This window comes from Ceratocystis lukuohia, assembly GCF_044167205.1.
Source record: "Ceratocystis lukuohia strain C4212 chromosome Unknown Supercontig1_pilon, whole genome shotgun sequence".
Classification (NCBI taxonomy): domain Eukaryota; kingdom Fungi; phylum Ascomycota; class Sordariomycetes; order Microascales; family Ceratocystidaceae; genus Ceratocystis; species Ceratocystis lukuohia.
The window spans coordinates 2,244,248-2,264,647 of record NW_027263520.1 but is presented as its reverse complement, the minus strand read 5'-3'; the positions used below and the strand labels follow the sequence as shown (position 1 = coordinate 2,264,647).

General features: G+C 47.8%; 3 protein-coding genes across 3 annotated transcripts; all 3 read right to left on the bottom strand.

The window, feature by feature from the left end:
* Nucleotides 1–5,776: 5,776 nt before the first annotated feature.
* On the bottom strand, nucleotides 5,777–10,278 carry HOO65_010565 (Protein SPT23; the record flags this gene model as incomplete). The annotated part of the gene is made up of 2 exons (XM_071005273.1): nucleotides 5,777–9,670; nucleotides 9,772–10,278. The coding sequence occupies 2 exons, from the start codon at nucleotides 10,276–10,278 to the stop codon at nucleotides 5,777–5,779; spliced, it is 4,401 nt and encodes a 1,466-aa protein (XP_070862387.1).
* A 3,930-nt stretch (nucleotides 10,279–14,208) lies between these two features.
* On the bottom strand, nucleotides 14,209–15,531 carry HOO65_010564 (Ribonuclease H; the record flags this gene model as incomplete). Its single annotated transcript, XM_071005867.1, has 3 exons — nucleotides 14,209–14,578; nucleotides 14,690–15,278; nucleotides 15,351–15,531. 3 exons carry the CDS (start codon nucleotides 15,529–15,531, stop codon nucleotides 14,209–14,211), a joined length of 1,140 nt encoding a protein of 379 aa, XP_070862386.1.
* A 1,575-nt stretch (nucleotides 15,532–17,106) lies between these two features.
* Nucleotides 17,107–18,695, bottom strand: HOO65_010563 (tRNA-specific adenosine deaminase subunit tad3; the record flags this gene model as incomplete). The annotated part of the gene is made up of 2 exons (XM_071005745.1): nucleotides 17,107–18,160; nucleotides 18,277–18,695. The coding sequence occupies 2 exons, from the start codon at nucleotides 18,693–18,695 to the stop codon at nucleotides 17,107–17,109; spliced, it is 1,473 nt and encodes a 490-aa protein (XP_070862385.1).
* Nucleotides 18,696–20,400: the final 1,705 nt, after the last annotated feature.

The window sequence follows — 20,400 nt, the reverse complement described above, 5'->3', positions numbered from 1 at the left end:
GTCCTTCTACTGAACACGCTTTTTTCTACAACGACTCGATTTCCATTTTTCGTCGCCTTGCCTCTTTGCCAATCAGTCTATTTTTCCCATGTCTCTCCTAAACCCAGTGCTCGATTTTAGCTGGTAAAGAAGAGAGCGAAAAAGAGAAATTTTGTATATATAAAAGAGGGGAGAAAAAGGACAACCCCCTCTCCCTCTCTATTCCCTCCCCAATAATTAGCCCCGATGCCAAGAAAACCTGTTTGTGCTGACCCTCAGACTCGAGGCCCAGATTCAGACCCAAGCTTGGGATCACGCTCAGGGGGGGGGGGGGTGTGCTTTGTTTTTCCATGCCATGTTTTGTTTTTTCTGCCTTGTAGCCAGGCCCGCAAGCCCATGGCTTGGAGGAATCGAGCGGGCGCAAAGGGAATGAAGTTACGATAAAACAAGTCCTCTCGGTGTGTATTGCACGAAGTGTGCGGCTACCCGGAGAGACCAGAGACTAGAACGAAAGAATGGCATGAGAATCTCGGACAATAACGTGTCAAGAACGCCGCCTTTAGCCCCTCTGACTAGGAAGGCCATGTCCATCTAGTTGCCCCTTTCTCTCTTCTCAGCGTGGTCCCGATTTGCTTTCTTTGTTTGTAATGCTCGCATCAGCATTTCATCCTTCTTCCCCCCGTAAGGATTATCCATACGCTGCCCTTTTGCTTTCTTCGTCAAGAGATTCGAAGTTGTCTAGGCAGCTCTAGGTCCACACAACGAGAAAAGAGATACAGGAGACAACAACGCGGCCCAGTTGTTTATTTGTGCATATCTCCATCCGCGCATGCAGATGCACATAGGGACATATGTATTTATGTTTATTTGTGTGTGTGGATCATGCAGTGTAGAGCCCGGTCCCCGCTGCCTGTGCATATGCATAAACTCAGTATAAACAAGCTATGTTTTTAGTCTAAGCATGTCATTTTTTACGCCTCTTCCCTTGTCAGCCTTGATTCGTCTTCCCATTCACAAGTACAGGCGGTGGCAGGTTTATCAGCTCTTGTAGGCTGACAGGACGCATCGCCTTTTCGAGCTATTGTATATGGGCATAGCCATGTGCTTGTACTGGCCTATCTCCCCTCAATATTACACCCACTCTAGCCCTCTTCGGCTATCGCTATCCTATGCTGCTGTATGCACGCTACATCCCACTGCTGATTCACCCATAATCGCCCATAGAATGGTGTTGATTGTTGTTAGTCCATCGTGATTCCTGCATCATCCTTTGTTGGAGAAAAAGGGATAGAAAAAAGGAAGAAGAAAACACGAAAAACAAAGCCTGAAGCAGCCACAACGCTACAACCGTGATGATAACAGACTCAGAGCTCGAAGACTCGGCTCCCCACACCATACTATACGATCCTCTTTGTCCTGATCTTAGTGACGCCCTCCCCAAGTCACCCCTGTTCATCCAAGATCAGCAAGCCATGAAGGGCCAAAGGGCCGAAAAACGCGAGCTTGGCAAACTCCGCTTGTTAGTTGTATTGCTTCTTTCCTTGGTAAGCCCTTCATGATAAAGGGAGAGGGGACTTGGCTACTCGTTCGTGCTTGTGCGTCCACCTGTCTATCTAGCTATCCGTCTGTCTACCCTTGGGCTTTCGCTCTTTGACCTCTCCCCACCCCTCCCCTATATCATATTTCGTGGACTCTACTCTTGACAAATCCCCGTCCATGTCTCTTTCAGCACTCTGTCCTCCCATTGCTTCTGTTTCTGCTTCTGCCTCCTCTCTATTTTATTCTCCGGCTAGTTGCTGTCCCTGTCACTCGCCCTTTGTCTTCTCATTGATAGCCCATCTTCATATTCAACCCCCGTTCCTCGCCTCGCCTCGTCTCGTCTCATCTCCTATCAAACCCTTGTTCTTCTTTTCGTTTTCGTTTCTCGGGGATGGGGGTTGATATGGCCAAATCTCACTTTTGCCTCTGTCTTTCTCTTTCCTTCTTTGGGCTCGCTTAGAGCGAAAGGGCTAAAAAAAAAAAAGGAAAAGGGGACTAGGAAGGGCCTTGTAAGAATAAGCCACTGGTGATTTCCATATTTCCATGACGTTGTTAGTGAATCTATTTCCGCAGAAAAACAATGCTTGGAAATAATTTGTTGCCACAGCCTGTGTAGGGTTGATATGTGGAATTAGGGTTATGACGAGAGCCAGACGCCATGCGCTAACCAAAGCTTTAATGTCACGAGAAATGCTGCCATCACACGAACACATACTTTTTTTCCTAACCAGGCATATCGACCTTCATCTAGCGCTTTCCATCATCAATACTTATGGGTGAGTCAAGTCTACTATGCAGTTCGTATTCTTTTTATCTTGACTTATGAAGCATTTTCAGAATAGGATCTTTGCCCGAAGCCATCACGCTTCGGCCCTGCGTGGCTTGCTGCATAGGTGAACGTGTTGGTTCTCATCACAGCCCCATCACATGGCCTATTACGCAACACAGCCAATATCATAGCACTATCACTAACACCAAGCCAGCGACTTGTCTGTTGCACGCACAAAACAAAGCTTGGCGAAACCGCCCTCTTTAGTCGCCTTTGGCTTCTGGACCATGAGCTTTGGCTAACGAGGGGGCATGTCTTGGAACTGAGGCCGGATTGACCAAGTCTACTGAGAAAGGCGAGATGGTCTAAGACAGCCATGTCTTTCCATAATTTCTCAAGCTGCTTCTATTCCAAAGGGACAAAAGACAGACAGCTCTATTCCGGAGGACTAAGCTTGGCACACAAAAAGAAACTCTCACTGGCAAGACAAGGGAAGGGCAGGAGAACTCCGTCTCTCTGAAACACAAATCACGTGACCAAAAATCGCTGCTTCGCGCTTTTCTCTTCTCCACCTTTGCTCTTTCAGACTAGCTTTCCTAGCTTCACCTACAGCAATCCGTTTTTGTTCTTTTTTTTCTGCTCTCCAAGAGGGATGAGGCCTGTTTGTATTCCTTTCATGTCTCGCTTAATTCCGCATTTTGCGCAAGTAAAAGAGAGGGGAAAAAAACGAAGGACGACAGACAAAGGCCAAGGTCAAGGAGAAGAGAGGCCGTCACCCTTGACCATGACATCGAACCTTGTCTTTAGTTCTAGTTTTGGTGTTGATCTGTTATGTCCCCCCTCGGCCACAATCCAAGGCACTATGGCGACCTAGGACCCTTGTGCACAATTATTTTGATAAATCCCAACGCCAAGATCTAGCCTGCCTCTGTCTTTTACTAGGATTACACCCGCAGCATCTCTTACCGCAACGCCCCCTCGCTTCGCTGATTTTTGGCCTTGCCCTTTATTTGTTTCTGTAAGAATCCGACATTCGAGCCCCTCATTGGCTGGGTAAAGTTGGCCAAGAAAAGGGATTGAAGGGGAAGGGTCGCCTGTTCACAAGGCAAGGCGATAATACTGGGCGAGGCTATTATAGAGAAGGTAAGTCTTACTGGATGCAGAAAAAAGGGCAACAGAGAACGAAATGGAAGAGGCAAGATAATAGTCTAGAACGAAGTACTCAGCATGCCTTCCACCTTTCCTCTATCCCTCATCTCTTACTCCATTCTCACCTCTTACACACCAAATTACCAAGCCCACGCATTAGGTTGCCGGACCTCACCGCCCACTCAGCCAGTTATCCAACTCCCCGGAGGCGGCTACACTAGGAAACACAGCACTGGAACAGCGTTATACCGTACGCCGTCAAGACTTGATGGTTTTTGGGAACAATGGGGAAACGTGTTTCCAGGGCTTTGGGGCGGGCTGTACGAGGAGGATGGAATATGGGCAGATGTATCACATCTCACGTATCACATGTTAAAGCAACCTGCAGCAAGGCATCTTATTTTGAGTTGAGGCTAGCTTCTTATTCTTTTGTTTTTATTTAGTTTTCCTGGAAACTGCGTTTGGCTCTGGTTCTGCTCCGGGCGTCACGCTTTTTACCCCGAAATTATGCGATGCCTGTTTTTCCTACCTTTTCTTGACCAGCCATCATCCGCGGACTTGGAGGTGCTTTACCCGCTCTTCCTTTCTCGATGTTTGTTGCTCATTGTCTCCTCCTTTGTCTCCCTCCTTCGGCGGTGCAAATGCGTACGCTTTGGGCGCGCGTTGCCCCTTCTCTCCCTGTCTATTTACCCAACAAGGGACACACAGGACAGGATAAAAGATAGAGATCAGTGTTCCGGGTAGAATGGGTTTGCTTTTCGCAGAAGTAAAAAAGGAAAATAATAATCCGACACAGCAAACGGACAAGGTGCAACACGGCTATAAAAGGCCTGTCACATGGTCCCGGGGTTATTCATAAAGGTGTGACGGATGGGACAAGCAAAGTCAGCATGAACGTAGATGCACCATGAATCAGCGCTGACTACGACAACCTGCAACCTCTAACCGGGGAGAAGGAGCTCCTGGCACAATGGGGGCTACAGGCATGCAACACATCAGTTGTACACTTTCACACTTGGTCGGGGTTGGGGTCGTATATGCAAACATAGCTAGCACAAGTGTTCTTCACAACAGGCTCACTGGGCCAAGCTTTGCCTCATTTTCCGCGGGTTTCGTCGACTGCGGGCGCAAAAAAAGAAAAAATTATATATATATATATATATATATATAATAAAAAAAAAGAGAAGCAGAGATAAGCACAAGAGACTCACATACGCATACGTACACAAGCAGAAGAGATAGAGATCTGCTCCCATTTAGCTTTGAAGGAATCTTTTCCCTTCTCCTTCTCTTCCCCCCTCTCCTCCCCTCCCCAGCTGTTCCTCACAATCCTTACCTTTGCCCATCTCTGGCTCTATAAGCTGTCAACAAATAGAAGAACAACCAACAATCCTGCCTGTTATTTGGAATTCAAAATGCCCGTGTGGCAACTTTGAGCCCTGGGCTGGCAAGACCAGGTCTGGATACGGCGATGATTATCGTGTCGTGGTGAGTCCTTTGTTACATGTTGAAATTGAACAAGAGTAAACAAGTCTCCCCTCCTGTTCTTCGGGATAAGAAAAAAAAAGGCCTGTTAAATCTATTTCTATTGCTCATTTAAATTAAACAAACAAAAGAGAGCATTTGGTGCTGCAGATTCGACTTTTTCAGATGTAATGGAATCTATCGTTGAGTTCGAGTGCTGCCTGCAGTAAACCACCCCTCTGATGGCCTGGAAATTAGGGTCAAGGGTTACACACTGACCAACATCGCCGGCAATACTCTGTGGCTCACACATCAGTATTCATTAGCAGAGGGAGAAGGACAAAAAAGGAACATGTAAATAAACAACTATCCGAGAAATAAAACGCACAAAAACATGGAAGAAAACCTTTAAACCAAGCCAGTACACACAGACGCATATCATCTCCCAATTATCCTCAAGTGAAAAGAAGAAAACAAACATGGCAAAAAGAAACAAGACAGGAACAGAACACGTACACAACACTCCGGCACCAAATAACGCAAGTAAACAGGTAGAGGCGCTCCGAATTTGCCTTGGTCGAAAGAAAGATGGATGGCAAGAAAAAACGAAGCCTCTATCCTGAAAAAAAAAACAAAAACAAGTGATTGTAGTAAAGATAGTATATGAAACTCCGCCAAGAGAACGAGCGAAAGATGCTGAAAAAAAAGAACAAAAGTTGAAAAAAGAATCGAGCAATGGACACCATCACTGACTGCTATATGAACAACGAAAAATAGAATAAGGAAGCAGAAGCAGAAGCAGAAAAAGGGAAACGAATATTCTCGATACAACAGACAGATAACAGCAATTTAGCATAAGGGCAAGATACACCGTCTTTACGCTACTACACCCACGGCGTGGTGCTGTAGGTTGTCTGGTACGGCTACAACTCTATCATCAGTCTGGCTAGAACCGCCCATAGCGTCGCTGCCCTTGACTTTCTCAACAGAGCCTGCGGCTGCAGCTTCTGCAGCGGCTGCAGGTGTAGCCTGAGATGATGTGGCTGCTGCGACTGCCGTGCCTAGCACATCTGATAGTTTTGTCAGTGCTAGCATGTTGGCTACCGGGAGGCCAAGATCTCGAGCCATACTGTCTTGCGGCACGCCAAAGTAGTCGAGTGCCGAAGCCCATAGCCGACCAACAATGTGGGGGTATGTGGTAGCAAACATGGCAAAGATCATAAGCACAAGCAGCGGGATCCAGACTAGCCATAGATTACGGTCGGCACCAAGGCCTGTGTTCTTGGCATGATACGCGCGGAGAAAGCTCATCTGCTGTTCCTTGGTGATGGCGTTCTTGGGACCGATAGTAAGAACATCGGAGTTTTTACCATTGGTGGCTATTTCGTCTTGCTCATCGTCAGCATTTATCGGAATCTCTTCGATTTCACCTTCCTGCTCTTTGGATGCTTCCATGGACGCAATGGTGGCTGCCCTTGATTCTTTAGCGTTAATCTGCAGTGCTAGGCGTGCAGCGGCTTCTTCAGCTGATCTGGGAGCCTTGGTATCGCCTCCAGGGAAGATTTCATCGTAGGCTGGGGGCGCGTCAGGGCCATTTTGTCTAGTAGAGCCCTGCTGATCTCCGGCTGTTCCGGTTGCTTCGGGGCGCTGACCAGAGAGTGTGAGGTATTGGCCCAATCGTCTCATGGCCTGATAATCCGCAGGGAAACCGGGGATCTGAGGGAGATTAGGGAGATGAGGTAGATTTGGGAGATTCGTGAGGTTGCGGAATTGCATGAGAGCTGGGAGATGTTCTGCCATAGTTTGCTGAAGTTGCTGTAGTTGAGCTGTTAATTGAGCTGCGACGCCGGGTGAGTCAGGAGCTTGACGTTCCTGTCCATCGCTGTCTGTAGATGCACTTCCGCCTTGTAAATCCCTAGTATTAAGGCGGGTAGCAGTGGCAGCAACAGTGTTGCTGCTTATTTGACATTGTCCGTCCTCAACGTCTGCCTCATTAACATCTAGGTTCAGGCTAGAAGCATAAAATTCGTCGTCCTCGAAGCTTGAATATTCAGGGCTTTGCTCCGCAGGATTTTCGCTGGGGTTATTACCCTGAGTTAGAAGCATCCTCGGTAGTGACTCAATTGAATCTTCACTTGAGGCAATGCTGAGGTTAAGGTCGCTAACGCTTCTTCTGAGCTGGCTTTGTGGAGATAAAACATCGCTAATTTCCTCTTCAGATGTTAGGTCAGCAGCACGGTAGCCCGTGCTTGACTCGATCATAACATCAGCCCTGTTGACAATCAGGCGACGCACAATTTCGACGTGGTTGTTGAGTGCTGCAAGATGTAGGGGCGTGTACCCAGCTTTATCACGTGTATTGGGGTTGGCACCCCGGGCAAGAAGGCCAGCCACAACCCGATCGAATCCTAGCGACGAAGCAAGATGAAGCATAGTCTGCCCAGATGAACTCTTCAAGTCAAACTGAGGAATGTGTATGCTTGTGCACAAATCAATGTTCTCAAGACACTTCATCACCATAGCTTCCGTGTCGCTGAGATTGAAATTGTATGAAACGCCACCACTGTTACTGGTGTGACGAGAGTTTCCGTTATCCGAGCTCTCTAGGCCTGACCCAGCAGAGTTAAATACACGACGGGCTACGGAATCTGCATCCTCCATCTTGCCATTCATCTTGTGGTTAAGGATGGTGAGAGCCATACGAATTAGCTGTTCTCCGTCGTCATCCAGGTACTTGAATATGGCTTGGGGGTTCTGAGGATGGGGGACTTGGCTCCCAGCTTCTGGGGCAACTGTCACACGTACAACGCCAGCGGACCTAGATGGAGGTGAGCGACAAAGAAGCGTATTTTCACCCCAAAAGTTGGTTGTGGTAGACTCCCGATCGCCAAACATAACACGCATGCCAGGCCGGAATCCAACACCCAAAACAGTAACCTCACTTCCACCACACTTACTGCCCTCAGCAGGGACCACCTTTTGGATGTAAGGATGGGTAGCCTGGGGCGCAACTGGCGTCATACTCATCATTCCATGAGACGTGTGAAGAGACGGCCGTGGGGTTTGCATGAGGCCAGGGCTTGGGTCCCGACTTTGTCTGGCAGATGAAGAGGTTGAGTTGCTGAATTGGAGCATATTGATGGCATCAAGAGTGCCGACTTGACTATCGGGGGAGAAAAGACTATGATCGTTGATGGGGGACTGAACGGAAAGTCCATGCATAGGAAGCCCTTGAACGGGAGATGTAAGATTGTCAGTTCCATAGGGGAGTTGCATAGCTGGGGTGAAGGGAGAAACAGATGAGCGATGCGATGGGATTGGAGTAGCCATTGCAGGGCCGCTGACGGCAGGCGCTGATATGTTGGCAGTAAGAGGAGCCAAAGGGGCAATGACAGCTTGAGCATGTGCTTGAGCTTGAACCTGAGCCTGGGCTTGAGCCTGAGCCTGGGCCTGGGCCTGGACGTGAGCTTGTGAATGGGCTTGTGGTTGTGTCTTGGCTTGAGCCTGAGTCTGAGCTTGGGAAGTCTCCATAGGGGTCATGGTCATGGTCATTGGTAGCTTGGGCGAGCCAGAGGACTTGCGCCTTTTGGTTGACGGCTCTTCTGGATCTTCTGAAATGGCAGGTTTCAAGTCGACTTTATCATCAGATCCTCTCCGTGGCCTGGACTTGGCTGCTGGCGGTCCGCTTATAGATTTTCGGCTATTACCGGGTTGGCGTAGCCGAGTTTGGCGGACACGGGTAGCAGCACGGAGAGCAGCCTTGTTAGGATCGCTTGTCTCAACAGGGTGTGTCTTGTGGTCATCAGTGATCATGATGTTCTCAGTCATAGTTTGTGCGAGAACATTGCCTATATGATCTTTAACAGTCATGATAACACGGAACCCCTCCTTCTCACCATGGTGGCGACAGTAGCAAGCAATGCGCATGGGAATAACAGCTTGCCATCTTCCTTGGTGTTCAGACTCCTCCATTTTGGACCATTCAATAACCTCAAAGGTGTTGAAAACAACGATTCGGCGGGTTTCGTTGGTCGACCATAGCTCGTCGTCCTCAACGCTCTTGTTCTTCTTGCGGGCAGCTCTTTTGCGTTCTCTTTGTATACAGCCAGAACAAATGTGGACTTCGCCGCCGTTTTTGGGGTGATTTTCGTCGCTCTCGGCAAATGCAGTGTTGGGATCACGGATGTCTGGATGTCCGGAGGCAGCGGCACGTAGTAGTACTTTGCGTAGGATGTCCGCATTTTTGACAACACTGGTACACACGACCATGCAGTAAAGTTCTAAGGACTCGGGTTGAGGGATATGAGTCGGCTTTGAGAGGAGTTTGGGTTTGGAGATGGAGTGGGTTGGGAGATGTAGCTTCGTCACGCGCTCGGGGAGGCGATCCATTGAAATGACAATATTGAGTTGAGTTTCAACTCGACTTTTGCTAGGCGCAGGGTGGATTACGAGGTTGTAGGGGAATCGACCAGATGACGTAGGTTGTAGCTTGGTAGCGAGTTGCTTTTGTTGCTCCGATTGCTGTTGAGGTGATTGTTGTTGCGGGGGGAATGGTGCTACTGCTATGCCGGCCATGGGAAGCAGGCCCAGGGAGAATTGGGATGGCGCTTGGAAGCCCACATTTTGGCCATGGAGCCACTGCATAGAGGTCATGGGATCTGTGATGGAATTGCCATAAAAAGCACTTGGCGACGATGAACAGGCGGTAGCAAGACCGGCGCCTTGAGATCTGGATCGTTTATGTGATGTTGACTGAGCAGGAAGAGATGGCTAGATGTAGGGAGTGTGTTAGTATAAGCGACGTTGGACGAGGGGGAAAGGGAGAAATAGAATAGGAAGAGCTTTTTTTGTTCGAGGTCGAGAGGACGTACGGTTTGGGCGGCGGTTATGGAGGCCGAGCTTTGACTATTGGTAGCGGTGTTGCTACTACTATCAAAGGCGGAAAAGTTAAATACGTCGTCACTCATGATACTGGCGTCATGCATCTTGGAAGAATCCTGCTGGCCGAAGATATACGTCTCCTGGTTCCAGTCTAAACTGGAGTCGTCGAGATTGTCGATGGTCATGCTATCGGGGTCAATCGAGGCCTGTTGAGGCGGCGTGCCAGATGGCGATTGCCTAGTGCCAGCGCCAGAGTTGGAGGGGCTGGTGGATTCGGTGGACGATTCAGGGTCTGAGTCAGGTGGTGACATTTCTTGATGGTGGTTTTGCGGAAGCGCCCCGACATCCGAGACGAAGAGTTTTGCAGTAGAGATGGCAGCAGAATCGGCGTCAGCCAAGTCCATGGAGTATGGATTGTTGAAATTGAGGTCGTCAAGAAGATCGAGATCTTCCATGATAGCAGGACTGGGGGATCGAGGGTCGCCTGGCGAAGCCATGACGTGAGGCCTGGGCTGCAAGCAAGATCACGCCGCCTATACACCAAAAGTGACTGTGGGCAATCAAGAGGCTGGATTTTGGGAAGAGGAGGGAGGATACTAGTAGGATAATTCGGAGCAGGAAACAGACTAGTAGAGTATTTCAGTGAAACAACGAAGTGTTTGCTGATGAAATGGATTCGTGAAATTGAAGACGGCAAATTGATTATTGCCCAGCGATTTGTAGACGGTTGGTATCGGTGAGAGGCCGGATCGAATATGAGTATGCGCTGGTTTGGGCGACAACGGGGAAAATAACAAGCTGGACTCTGATATGGAAAAAGAGCAATCTGCTAGTGTTGAGATCGAAGCAAGAAAAAAAAAAGAAATGTCGCTTTAATCGACCGTGCTGAAAAAAAAGCTGTCTAGGGAGTAAAGAGAGGGGATAGTTGAAGGGAAGCACATGGAAATGAAGGAGAAGAAAACACAAAAAAAGAGACGATGGACCAGGGGTGAGGCAGCCAGAATCGACGAAGGCGAAGAAATTGAATAGAGGAGGAAAAAAAAATAAACAAAATAAATAGTCAGCACAAAATCCAGTGAACAAGAAACAAAACAAAAACTGGCGGTTATTTCGGCGATGAACTGGATGATGTATTGTGAATGTTCCAGTTCACCTGGGTGTAAATTATCGTGATGGCGCAAAATATGGGGAGGAGGAGAGATTTCGCCGTCAATTGGATGATAAAAGAAGAGGAAAAAAAAGAGCAACTGAGTAAGAACCAGGGAGATTATGTGGGCTTTTTTTGTTGTATCGAAGCTTTGGTTGGTTGTTGGGGGAGTTGCTTTTTCTGTACCGGCCAGCAAGCAACAACGCACACACTTTCCTTTTAGGCGGGTTCCAGGCTCTAACGTCCTAAGCAGCTGCTTGGCTACAATAGAAGACCATAGAAGCCAACGGGTGATCAGGGTAATTAGGACGATCAAGTGGCTGGAAGGCAACCATACCCTCTACTGTCCATACTGCTGCGTGCGACGCTTCTTTTCTTTCTCTACAGCACTATTTCTTCTTTACACGTTGTATCTCGAACATTGAATTCAGCAATGGATGTGTCACAAAGGGCGGGGAAGAAAAGAAGGCCAAAGAGAGATAAAAAAAAGAAAAAAAAAAAACTAAAAGGGGGTAATTTCTTCTCGACTGACTTTCTCTTGGAGTCATGGGCGTGCTTTCGAGCCAGGTGACAAGTCGCAACGCACATACAGAAATACAGTGTCTTAGCGTTGGCTTGTGGCTGTATCTCTTGGATCAACCGCTAACCACGCAAGGTAGCTAGTCCTTATATACCCATAACGCAAGTCGAGAATAAAAACCGTCGATACGTAGATGCGTAGAATGCAACTACTAAAAACAAGACAACAAGGGCTGCTGACGCTGTGTACTACTAACAATCTGAAGGCGACTCCATCAACAAAGAGCAACATGTACAAGAACGACAAGAACAAACAGACGAGCCCCATAATATTGCAAGGCTAATATAATAATTCTTTCATAGCATCGGCCAAGTTTTTTCACAGAAGCCTGTACCTGATTGTTTAATTGACACCAGTCATATGACCCTATTAGGGAAAACAGTGGGGCATGAATCCATCCATCATTGTATGAAGATACATGGTCATAAGTATCCAGACACTCTGACGAGTTGCTGCAGGAGGCTTCTTCTTTTTGCTCTTCGTTGCCAGCTCCCTGCGCCTTGCGCCTTGGGTGGAGGGACTCTCAAATGAAAGCCTTGGTACGTTTTTGGTACTTGGTGCTACGGAACCGCCAGTGGGTGCCCAATTGGAAAAGAAATAACAGGTGGGAAGCCCAAACCAGTTAAGCCCCCCAGCTTCAAGTCCAGAGAGCCATTGGATGACTAGCTTCCTTGTCCACGTTTCTCTGGCCGGGTTAGCAGTGTAACTTGCCAGGTGGCAGCCCGCTGATTACAGATTACAGATTAAATATTAGCCCATGAGGAAAGCTTAATGAACCATGAGCCCCCGAAGCAGAGTTCCAGAAGTCCCAAACCCGTATATCTGTGTCACCATGGCATCACATCAGCATTAAGTGCCGCCATTTTCCCTCCTCATGATTCACGGCCAACTTGGTCTAGGACAGTAAGAAGCGGGGGCATAATGACCAACTAATAGGTCCAAGTGTACATACAGTACGGGGGCTAACAACCAAGCCCTTTCTGTCTTTGCTAGCTCATGTGGGATTTGCTGGTATGCATGGAGGGCGATAGGGCAATTTTTCGTCGCGCTGTCTCGTTTTCGCGTTGTCTCGCTTTCTCATGATCTTGTTACCTTGTCGTTGTGGGAGGAGAGGTGCCGATAATTGAGCCCTCCTCTCTCTTTCCCCTCCCCTTTGCTTTTACCCTTTGGCACGGCGGAGAGATAACGCACATATTTTTTGCCTATTGGGTCAGGGAAAGAGGAATGGCGTCCGATCGGAACTCTGGAGATGCATGACACCTGCGTGCATATCATATGTGAATACATATCATCAATTCAATGCTCCAGCACTCCCAGGTAGCAGCAAAACACGTGACCCACAAACAAGGAACTGCTGCAGGCCTAATACAAAATATTCGTATCGGACCTCTTGCTCACTTCTGTCTCTCTCTTCGACCAATGCCTCGAGATTAGATGGATGGGCGGCAAATACTACTGACCCTCATTCGCTGGTTCCAGCGGGCTGTTGGCTCTATCTTGGTTGTTACCATTCCACCGCTATCGTACATATGATACATAGTTCAGACTTGCATGTCTCTCTCTCTCTGAGTCGTCACTAGTGCTGAGGATAGTCCGAGATCATGCATAAGAAATACATTCGTTTCAAACGGACTGAGCATGGAATGTCCCATAAGGAACAAATAAACCCCAAAGACATAGGGCCAGACAGAGAGAAGAAAAACAAGGGTGAGACATGCTTATCACTGCGAACCGGCGGGCCACTTGCTTCCCTTGGCGGTGGTTGTATATCAGCCTTGATAAATGTCCTGCTCGGGATTTTTCGATCTCGTTTCTCTTGCTGCTGTTTGAGACGGTGATCCTTCGAGATGATGAGCCAACTCGCTCGTCTTACCTGATTGGCCCCCTGTGCCGCCTTGGGTGAGATGTCAGTTTTGCATGTTCTGCACCTCTTGCAAAGAAAAGCCACGGCTTTCTAAACGCATAACTCTTCCTAAAGCTGTACCATACAAGAGTTTGCATGCTTGGTATTCGGATAGGCATTACGTATTGCGTGCCAGGCTTGCTGATATTAAGCCTTGTGTTGGGTAACTCATATGCAAGGTCATAAATATCGTACCAACATTGTGGTATTGCTATGGTCAACATGCAGTCCACGAATATCTGCATCTCAAGCAGCATCTCCTACCGCTGGATAAACAAGCTATAGTAAAGGTGCGTCCAAAGCAAATAAAGTCCAAATGGGTTCTGGCGGGAAGCGCAATTTCAGTCTCATTATCTGATGGTGAGTCCCACGGGCTGAACTACCATTTTACATATCTTACTTAAAGATTGTTAAATCCCCGATAGAATACTGAACCTCCTGTCATCTTCTCAAGGCTGCACAAAGGCGACTGGGATACAACTTTGGCCTAACTCTCTTTTCAAAACGGTGCATTCACCATCGCCTGGTATTTGATTGGATATCATCATAGTCACCCATAGCCTTGGGACATTGTGGAGCACACGGTCTTCTCTGCATGACAGCTCACTCTATGGGCGATAGATACCCAGAAGGTCATGTATCGGTTGCATTGGTGGTTTACCGATTGTGATTGTGTGACTATGAACTGCATGCACACATAGATGGAAATGTGAGAAAAAAAAACATTGCCGGTCAGCTGGCTAAAAGACCGGGAAAAAGAGAACAAACTGCCATTATCCTGTTTACATTTCCACAACTCAACATGCAACCTTTGGCATATTAGATCCATTGACTGCCAGCCTATCCGCTGCCTGATTTCCCGGACTGTCGGAGTGCCCCTTGACCCATTTGAACGACGTAAGGCCGCCTGCCTGTTCACGTAACGATATCTCATGGATGATACTTTTAACTAAATCCTGGTTCTTAACCTCTTCACCGCCAGCCGTCATCCAATTCTTGCGCTTCCATCCGGCTGCCCATACTGTTGCACATTTGATTGAGTACTGGCTGTCTGTAATGATGAGAATCTTCTGGTTGTGCGGCACGCGCTGTAGTGCAAAGAGAATAGCTGTCAGCTCCGCGCGCTGGTTGGTTTGCGGCTCGCCAGCAAGACGCTCCGAGACGTTTCTATTAGTTCTCACAGTGTTAGTTTAGTCTATCAATGAAAAATGAAAGGGAAAAAAATAACATCTGCTTCTCATAGAGTGTTATCTGTCGGTAGTATCAAAGGGTACGTACTTGGGATCATTGTAGCCAAAAAACACGCCAACGCCTGCAGCTGCTCCCACCCGGCCGTTGCCTCGAGAGCTTCCATCTGTATAGACATGGACAAAGTCTTTATATGCCTCATCGACTTCAGCGCTTCCTAGCAAGTTGGCACTTCCTGATGTTTCTGATTCTTGCGCTGCTGCTGCTGTCGCTGAATTCTTCAATATAACTCGTGGTTTTACTACATCACTAGGGGTAATCGTACTGTTTCTGATGGTAACCTTGGGGTCTACCGCGTCGACTAGCGGTTCGTTCTCTATGGCTTTCAGGGCCTCTGGGCTTCCAAACTCGCGAATAAAGTCAACGGCCTCTGCGCGCGTGGGAAACTTCTTGTAACGCGGCTTTACTGAACCTTTAATTGCAGCAGACGTCTCATCCCAGTCCGTGAATATACCAGTTTGTAAGCCGCGGGCCACGGCGTAGAACTTGGGGGTTTCGTTCTTAGGTGGATATGACTGTGGGTTATGACCTTCGACAAACGCTTGGGCATCGCTCAGGCTCGGGAACGATTTGACTATAGTTCGAGCATGCGAGAGAAGTATCGGGGGCATGTGGTTAGCTATCGTACTTGTAATAAATACTACACCTAGCGAGAGCAGCACAGAAAAGAAATACATCATTTAGTACTTACAGACTGCGCCCTTGTATCCAACAATCTGACCTTGGCAATCGGTCCACGTGCTATAGACGCCAGGTACCCTCCCCTTTCGCACAGCATAGAACTTTGGCTGGGTGTTGTTGTTGCGTCGCTTCTTGATAGGGCCTGTGTCATCGGCAGAGGTATCGGACGAACGTTTTCTCTTCGTGATCATGTCGATCCAGTTATTTGATGTAGAAGAGATTCGAAAGGCCGCGCAAAAGGCCGCTAGCTTTAACTGTTGAATGTGAGACGTAGGAGGAGTCGAGATCGTCGAGGAGGCCCAGGTGTGCCGGACGTCGGGAGGATGCGTTCTTTTTGCAGGCTTTTCTTTTTGGGCATCCAAAAGCCTGCTTGTAGCGGTTATGACAGTCGGTGACAGGCTGCACTTCAGCAAGTGCCTCGGACGCGATGAATTACCACTCTGTGGTTGAGCGGATGTGTCTGGCCTCGCATAAACTCCGTCAGGGTGCCAAACAAGCCGTCGGGGGCGTCGATGGGATTTGTAGGAATAGCAGCGTGTTTGCGGTTGCAGCAAGTCTAACTCGGCGCGGGGCAACGTGAAGACCACTGAAGAAGACGTGAGGCGTATTCGAGAGGCTGAGGTTGCAATAGAAGTGCCGGGGCACCGGATAGAACTGTACAAAATAGTGATAGCTCCTTGGCGTCTGAACTCAGGCAAGTTCTCTATGAGGCCTCTGTTGCAGGTTGGATTCAGGACCACACGAGCCTTAATGGGGGGTACCTAGAAGTTTTTAAGCACGGGAGCCCGTGTTAGAACACACAAGGCTACAAATATTAGGTAGCAAAGAAGAGTGCAGAAAATGGTTCAAATCGCAGAATGCAAGATGCAGTGTTTCGTCACACAAATATGACAATGAAAAAAAAAAAAAAAAAGCGTGCCGTGATTTTAAAAATGAAATGAACGTCAACAAAGAATAACCTGGAATGGCGCCAATGGTAATATACATTTACCCACCGCCCTGTAAGCCATTGACAAGCAATTCGCTGGCTTTATTTCTTATAGCTTGAGCAAAGCCTCAAAGCCTAGCTCTACTGACTGATAAAAATAACCACAAAGAGCGTTTTAGACCTGAGTAGAAGGAGGAGAAAAAGACAAAGCATTAGAGGTCCAAAAAAAAAAGTTTTCTTTTCTTATCATGCCATGCTTATTCTATGGTCTTGACATAACTTCGGCTGCCTTTTGCATCAGTTACTTAGGGTTAGTGATGATAAGACTTCATATAAGGGTTGTATCAACGGATTGCTTTTTTTACTTTATCGTTGTTAGTTTGATCGTTGTCACCTCAACAGACATCAATAGCATTGAAGTGATATCCCAATCACCTAACCCTTGCCCCTTGCTTTTTGAAGTGACGATGAAAATCAATCTAGAGGTAAGAAGCCAGCCATATACTGTATCTGGGTTAGTTACTAGGATAGCTTAGTCCATTCACATCTGATGATAGCCTGGGATATTAGATACACCTTAGCCTTGAAATTGATATTTCTCCTGCAGCACATGGAGGACGCCATCCAGTGTATCCCCTTGTTGCTAAAAGGTAGACGTCCTATTCAGGCAAGAAGAACAAGCTAGGCACTACTAGTGACAACAAGAAATACCAGGTCATTTAATGAAAAAGAGCACCATAAAGAAACAATTATCACGAGCACTGAAAGAACATCCACAAAGCAGCGCCCGATTTGGATTCTTAAACATGATGACAGCAAGACCAAAGCATCACCCCCTTTAACCTTCAATGTCATGGGCAAGCTTGGGAAGAGGTTCAAGATCATTGGGGCACTCCCACTCCCAGCAAAGAAGAGACCAGTTGAGCTCCTTTCTCCAAAAGAGTCCCAGGCCAGCTCCGTTTTGCTCCTTCTTCAATTCTGGGTGTCCATGACTACGGTCTTCAGCACACATTCCGCCAGTAAGGGGCATGCGATTACAGTATATGACTTTACCCATGCGAGAGTGAAGAATAGCCATGGAGCACTGGATGCAGGGCTCATGGGTGGTGTAAAGCTCTAGCCCATGGCACAAATAGCCATTAGGAGTAGGATGTTCATCTTCGAAGATGACTTTTTCCTCAGGGAGGAATGGCTGATCAGCGAATGGGTCGAATGCAAGATCGCGTTCCAGGGGCTCCAAGCCCTTGGCAGCTCTCTCAATGCGCACCAACTTCTGGGCTACCATACTAATAGCCCGCATTGCGGAGTGAGCCATGCAGTTACCACGCTCATTGCGAATGGGAAGATTGCGCCAGCGAGCATCGCCAGCGATGCCAACTGCCATGGCTTTTCCGTTGTCCCTCCAAACAATAACGGCTCCCATTGGCTCGCCGGCACCTGACTCGTACGCCCCACGTGCCACTTTGTGAGCTAGGTTCATCCAAATAGCAGCGTCGGAACGAATTTCCTGAGTAGCCCGCGTGACCAAGCTAGGATGCGGGCCCAGAGGGTTGTTCTTTCTATAGACTGTTGGCCAGAATTGAGATGACCATAGAGCAGCCTGGACTTGCGAGGTTGGAGGATATTCGGGGACTGTAACGGAAGCAACAAAAGCTTCCTCGACACCTGGGACTTGGCCTAGTTTGTAGACAAGTTTAGACTGTTCAATGCGCTCGCACTCGCCGACAATGATGTACATAAAATTCGATTTTCCGGTATGTGAGAGGCGTCCAGCGATAGACTCGTTCATGAATTTGGTTTTGAGGTGGGAGGGGAGATCTCCAGGTTTAGCGCAACGGCGGAGATGAAGAAGGTATGGGAGCGTATCCGAACCAAGCAGTTCCTTAAAGGCCCTATGATAGAGGGTTAGTTTAATCAAAGCAACTAGCACGCGCGCGCACGTGTGTATGTGTGTGTATGTGACGTGAAACTCCAACTTTGTTGTGCAGCCATGATATTAATAACTCACTGGAGGGTACTGTTAGTACACTTTGCTGGCACGCGCGTGATCCAGACATTGAGGACAGCATGATTCTGATGGACCTCAAGGGTGGTCTTTTGAGGGACGAGCACACCAGGCTGGGGCTTCGCATCCGCCAGAGCTTGCGTCAGCCGATTGTGGATGATTTCGCAAGGCTTTGGAGGTTCGGCTCTATCATAATGGCCATTCTGAATACGCCTCTCTTCATCCTTATTCTCATCATCTTCGGGGGGTTGGTCGTCACCATCTGCAGAGATGGATGGCGAATCTTTAGCTGTGCTAAAGCCGTCATCAATAGTGCCTTCAATCGTGTTGCAGGTAGCCTTGGTAGCAGTAGCACTGGCCGTGGTCTGGGCAACCAAGCTGCCAGCAGGCGAAAGGCCCGAAGAAGCAGGTCCGGCGTCCATATCGCTGGAACACAGAGACACTCGCGGAAACTGTCTGAAAGCGATGCAATGTCAGCATTAGCGTCTATGCAATCACAGTACAGAAGTCGACACAAGACGATGGCCTCGGATAATGCGAGATGGTTGTTTGGGAGAAAGTGGATTGGTGGGTTTTGGAGGGCGAGGATTAGAAAGAGGAACAGACCTGGCCAACCAAATCAGTCGTGTTTCTAGGAGGAAAACAAAGGCTTGTTTTGGCGGGGGCGTTCGAACGGCAATCGCGGGCAATACAGCGCCAATGAGTTGAAGGTAATTACCGTTTGATGATTAGTGACTGCGTTTAGTACTTTGATGGCCTTGGTGAGGTCGATAGAAATACAAGCATGCGCTTGCTTCTGCGGACAGAACTGCAAGAGGCTTTAGAGCTTGTGGCGTCTGTATATTTTGCTCAGGACAAGTCCTATTTTTTTTTTTCATGTGTTGTAGTCCTGGGGATGAAAATGCTTGAGTTACACATACACAGTGAAATGTAAGAGAAAAAAGAAAGAGAAGTTAGAAGCCAAAAGTAGATAGTACTCTTAATATAAGGAACGGAATTGCTGGGAGTTCCTTAAGAAGAAGTAAATCCATTCATATCTCCGTAGCTCAAATCGACCTGCACACAGATGAATGTTAATGGTTGTCTGGTTCATTCACAGCGATATCAAACGCTTAGATTCAGTCATGACAGAACATTATGCAGTTTTTGTGGCGTCTCGGCAGCATGACCTTTTTCAATTGTTGGATATCTGAGCTGCTGGTATTATACTCACTTTATTTAGAACTTGAGAGCTGTAGAACCTTTTTTGCGGGGAATATCTTCACGACAAGCCTCAACAGCACCTAAAAATTTACATTATTCTCTATCACGAACTGAAGTTTCTTGCGGTTTCACAAGCGCCACACTAAGCCACATACAGAACATAGGCGCCACATACCACTTAGGGTTGTATAAGCGTCTCTACCCGAAGGCGCCCTTTGGGTTGCGGCATTGTGAGATCGCAGTCGCTTTCGTGATAACAACTCTCGGACATAATAGCTCGCACTGCCTAATCCAATATGAAGATCACCGAATAGTAGGGTTACTATTCACCTTGATCATACGACGCTGAAAGAATAGTGGTCAAGAGTCTCACCATTAGAAATGGAATGCGCGATGTTGGGCGTGGGTTACCAGGGCCATTAAGGTTATCTATCATATTGAAGACTTAAAATACTAGCACGGGCCAACGTCTCGTCTTTTTTGCCCCAGTGCAGTCCGTCGTCTCGGTAGCAACACAACATGATGAATCGCTAACGTATGTACGTAGCTTGGTACTAGCATTTTAGACTGTGTCAAGATGCGACAAAACAACAGAGAAACAACGAGGGAGGAGAGCCGGTGAAAAATATGTGTTTTCTTGATTGGAGATAGCCATTTATCTCCGGGTCGAGCACAATTTTGTTGGAGATGAAGGATTATACATATACAAGAGGCGGATATCACGACATCATCTGGATATCATATTTCCCTGGGTCAACGTATTAGTCAAATATCGTTGCTACCCACATACAGTACTGGCTTACTGTTTTCACGTTATGCTGGAAGGATATGCAGTCCAATCCCACCTTTGATGCAGTGGCACCCATCCATCAGATGTAGAGTTGGATGGCCCTTGCCTCACATGTGCTTTGCTTGGTCTGTAAA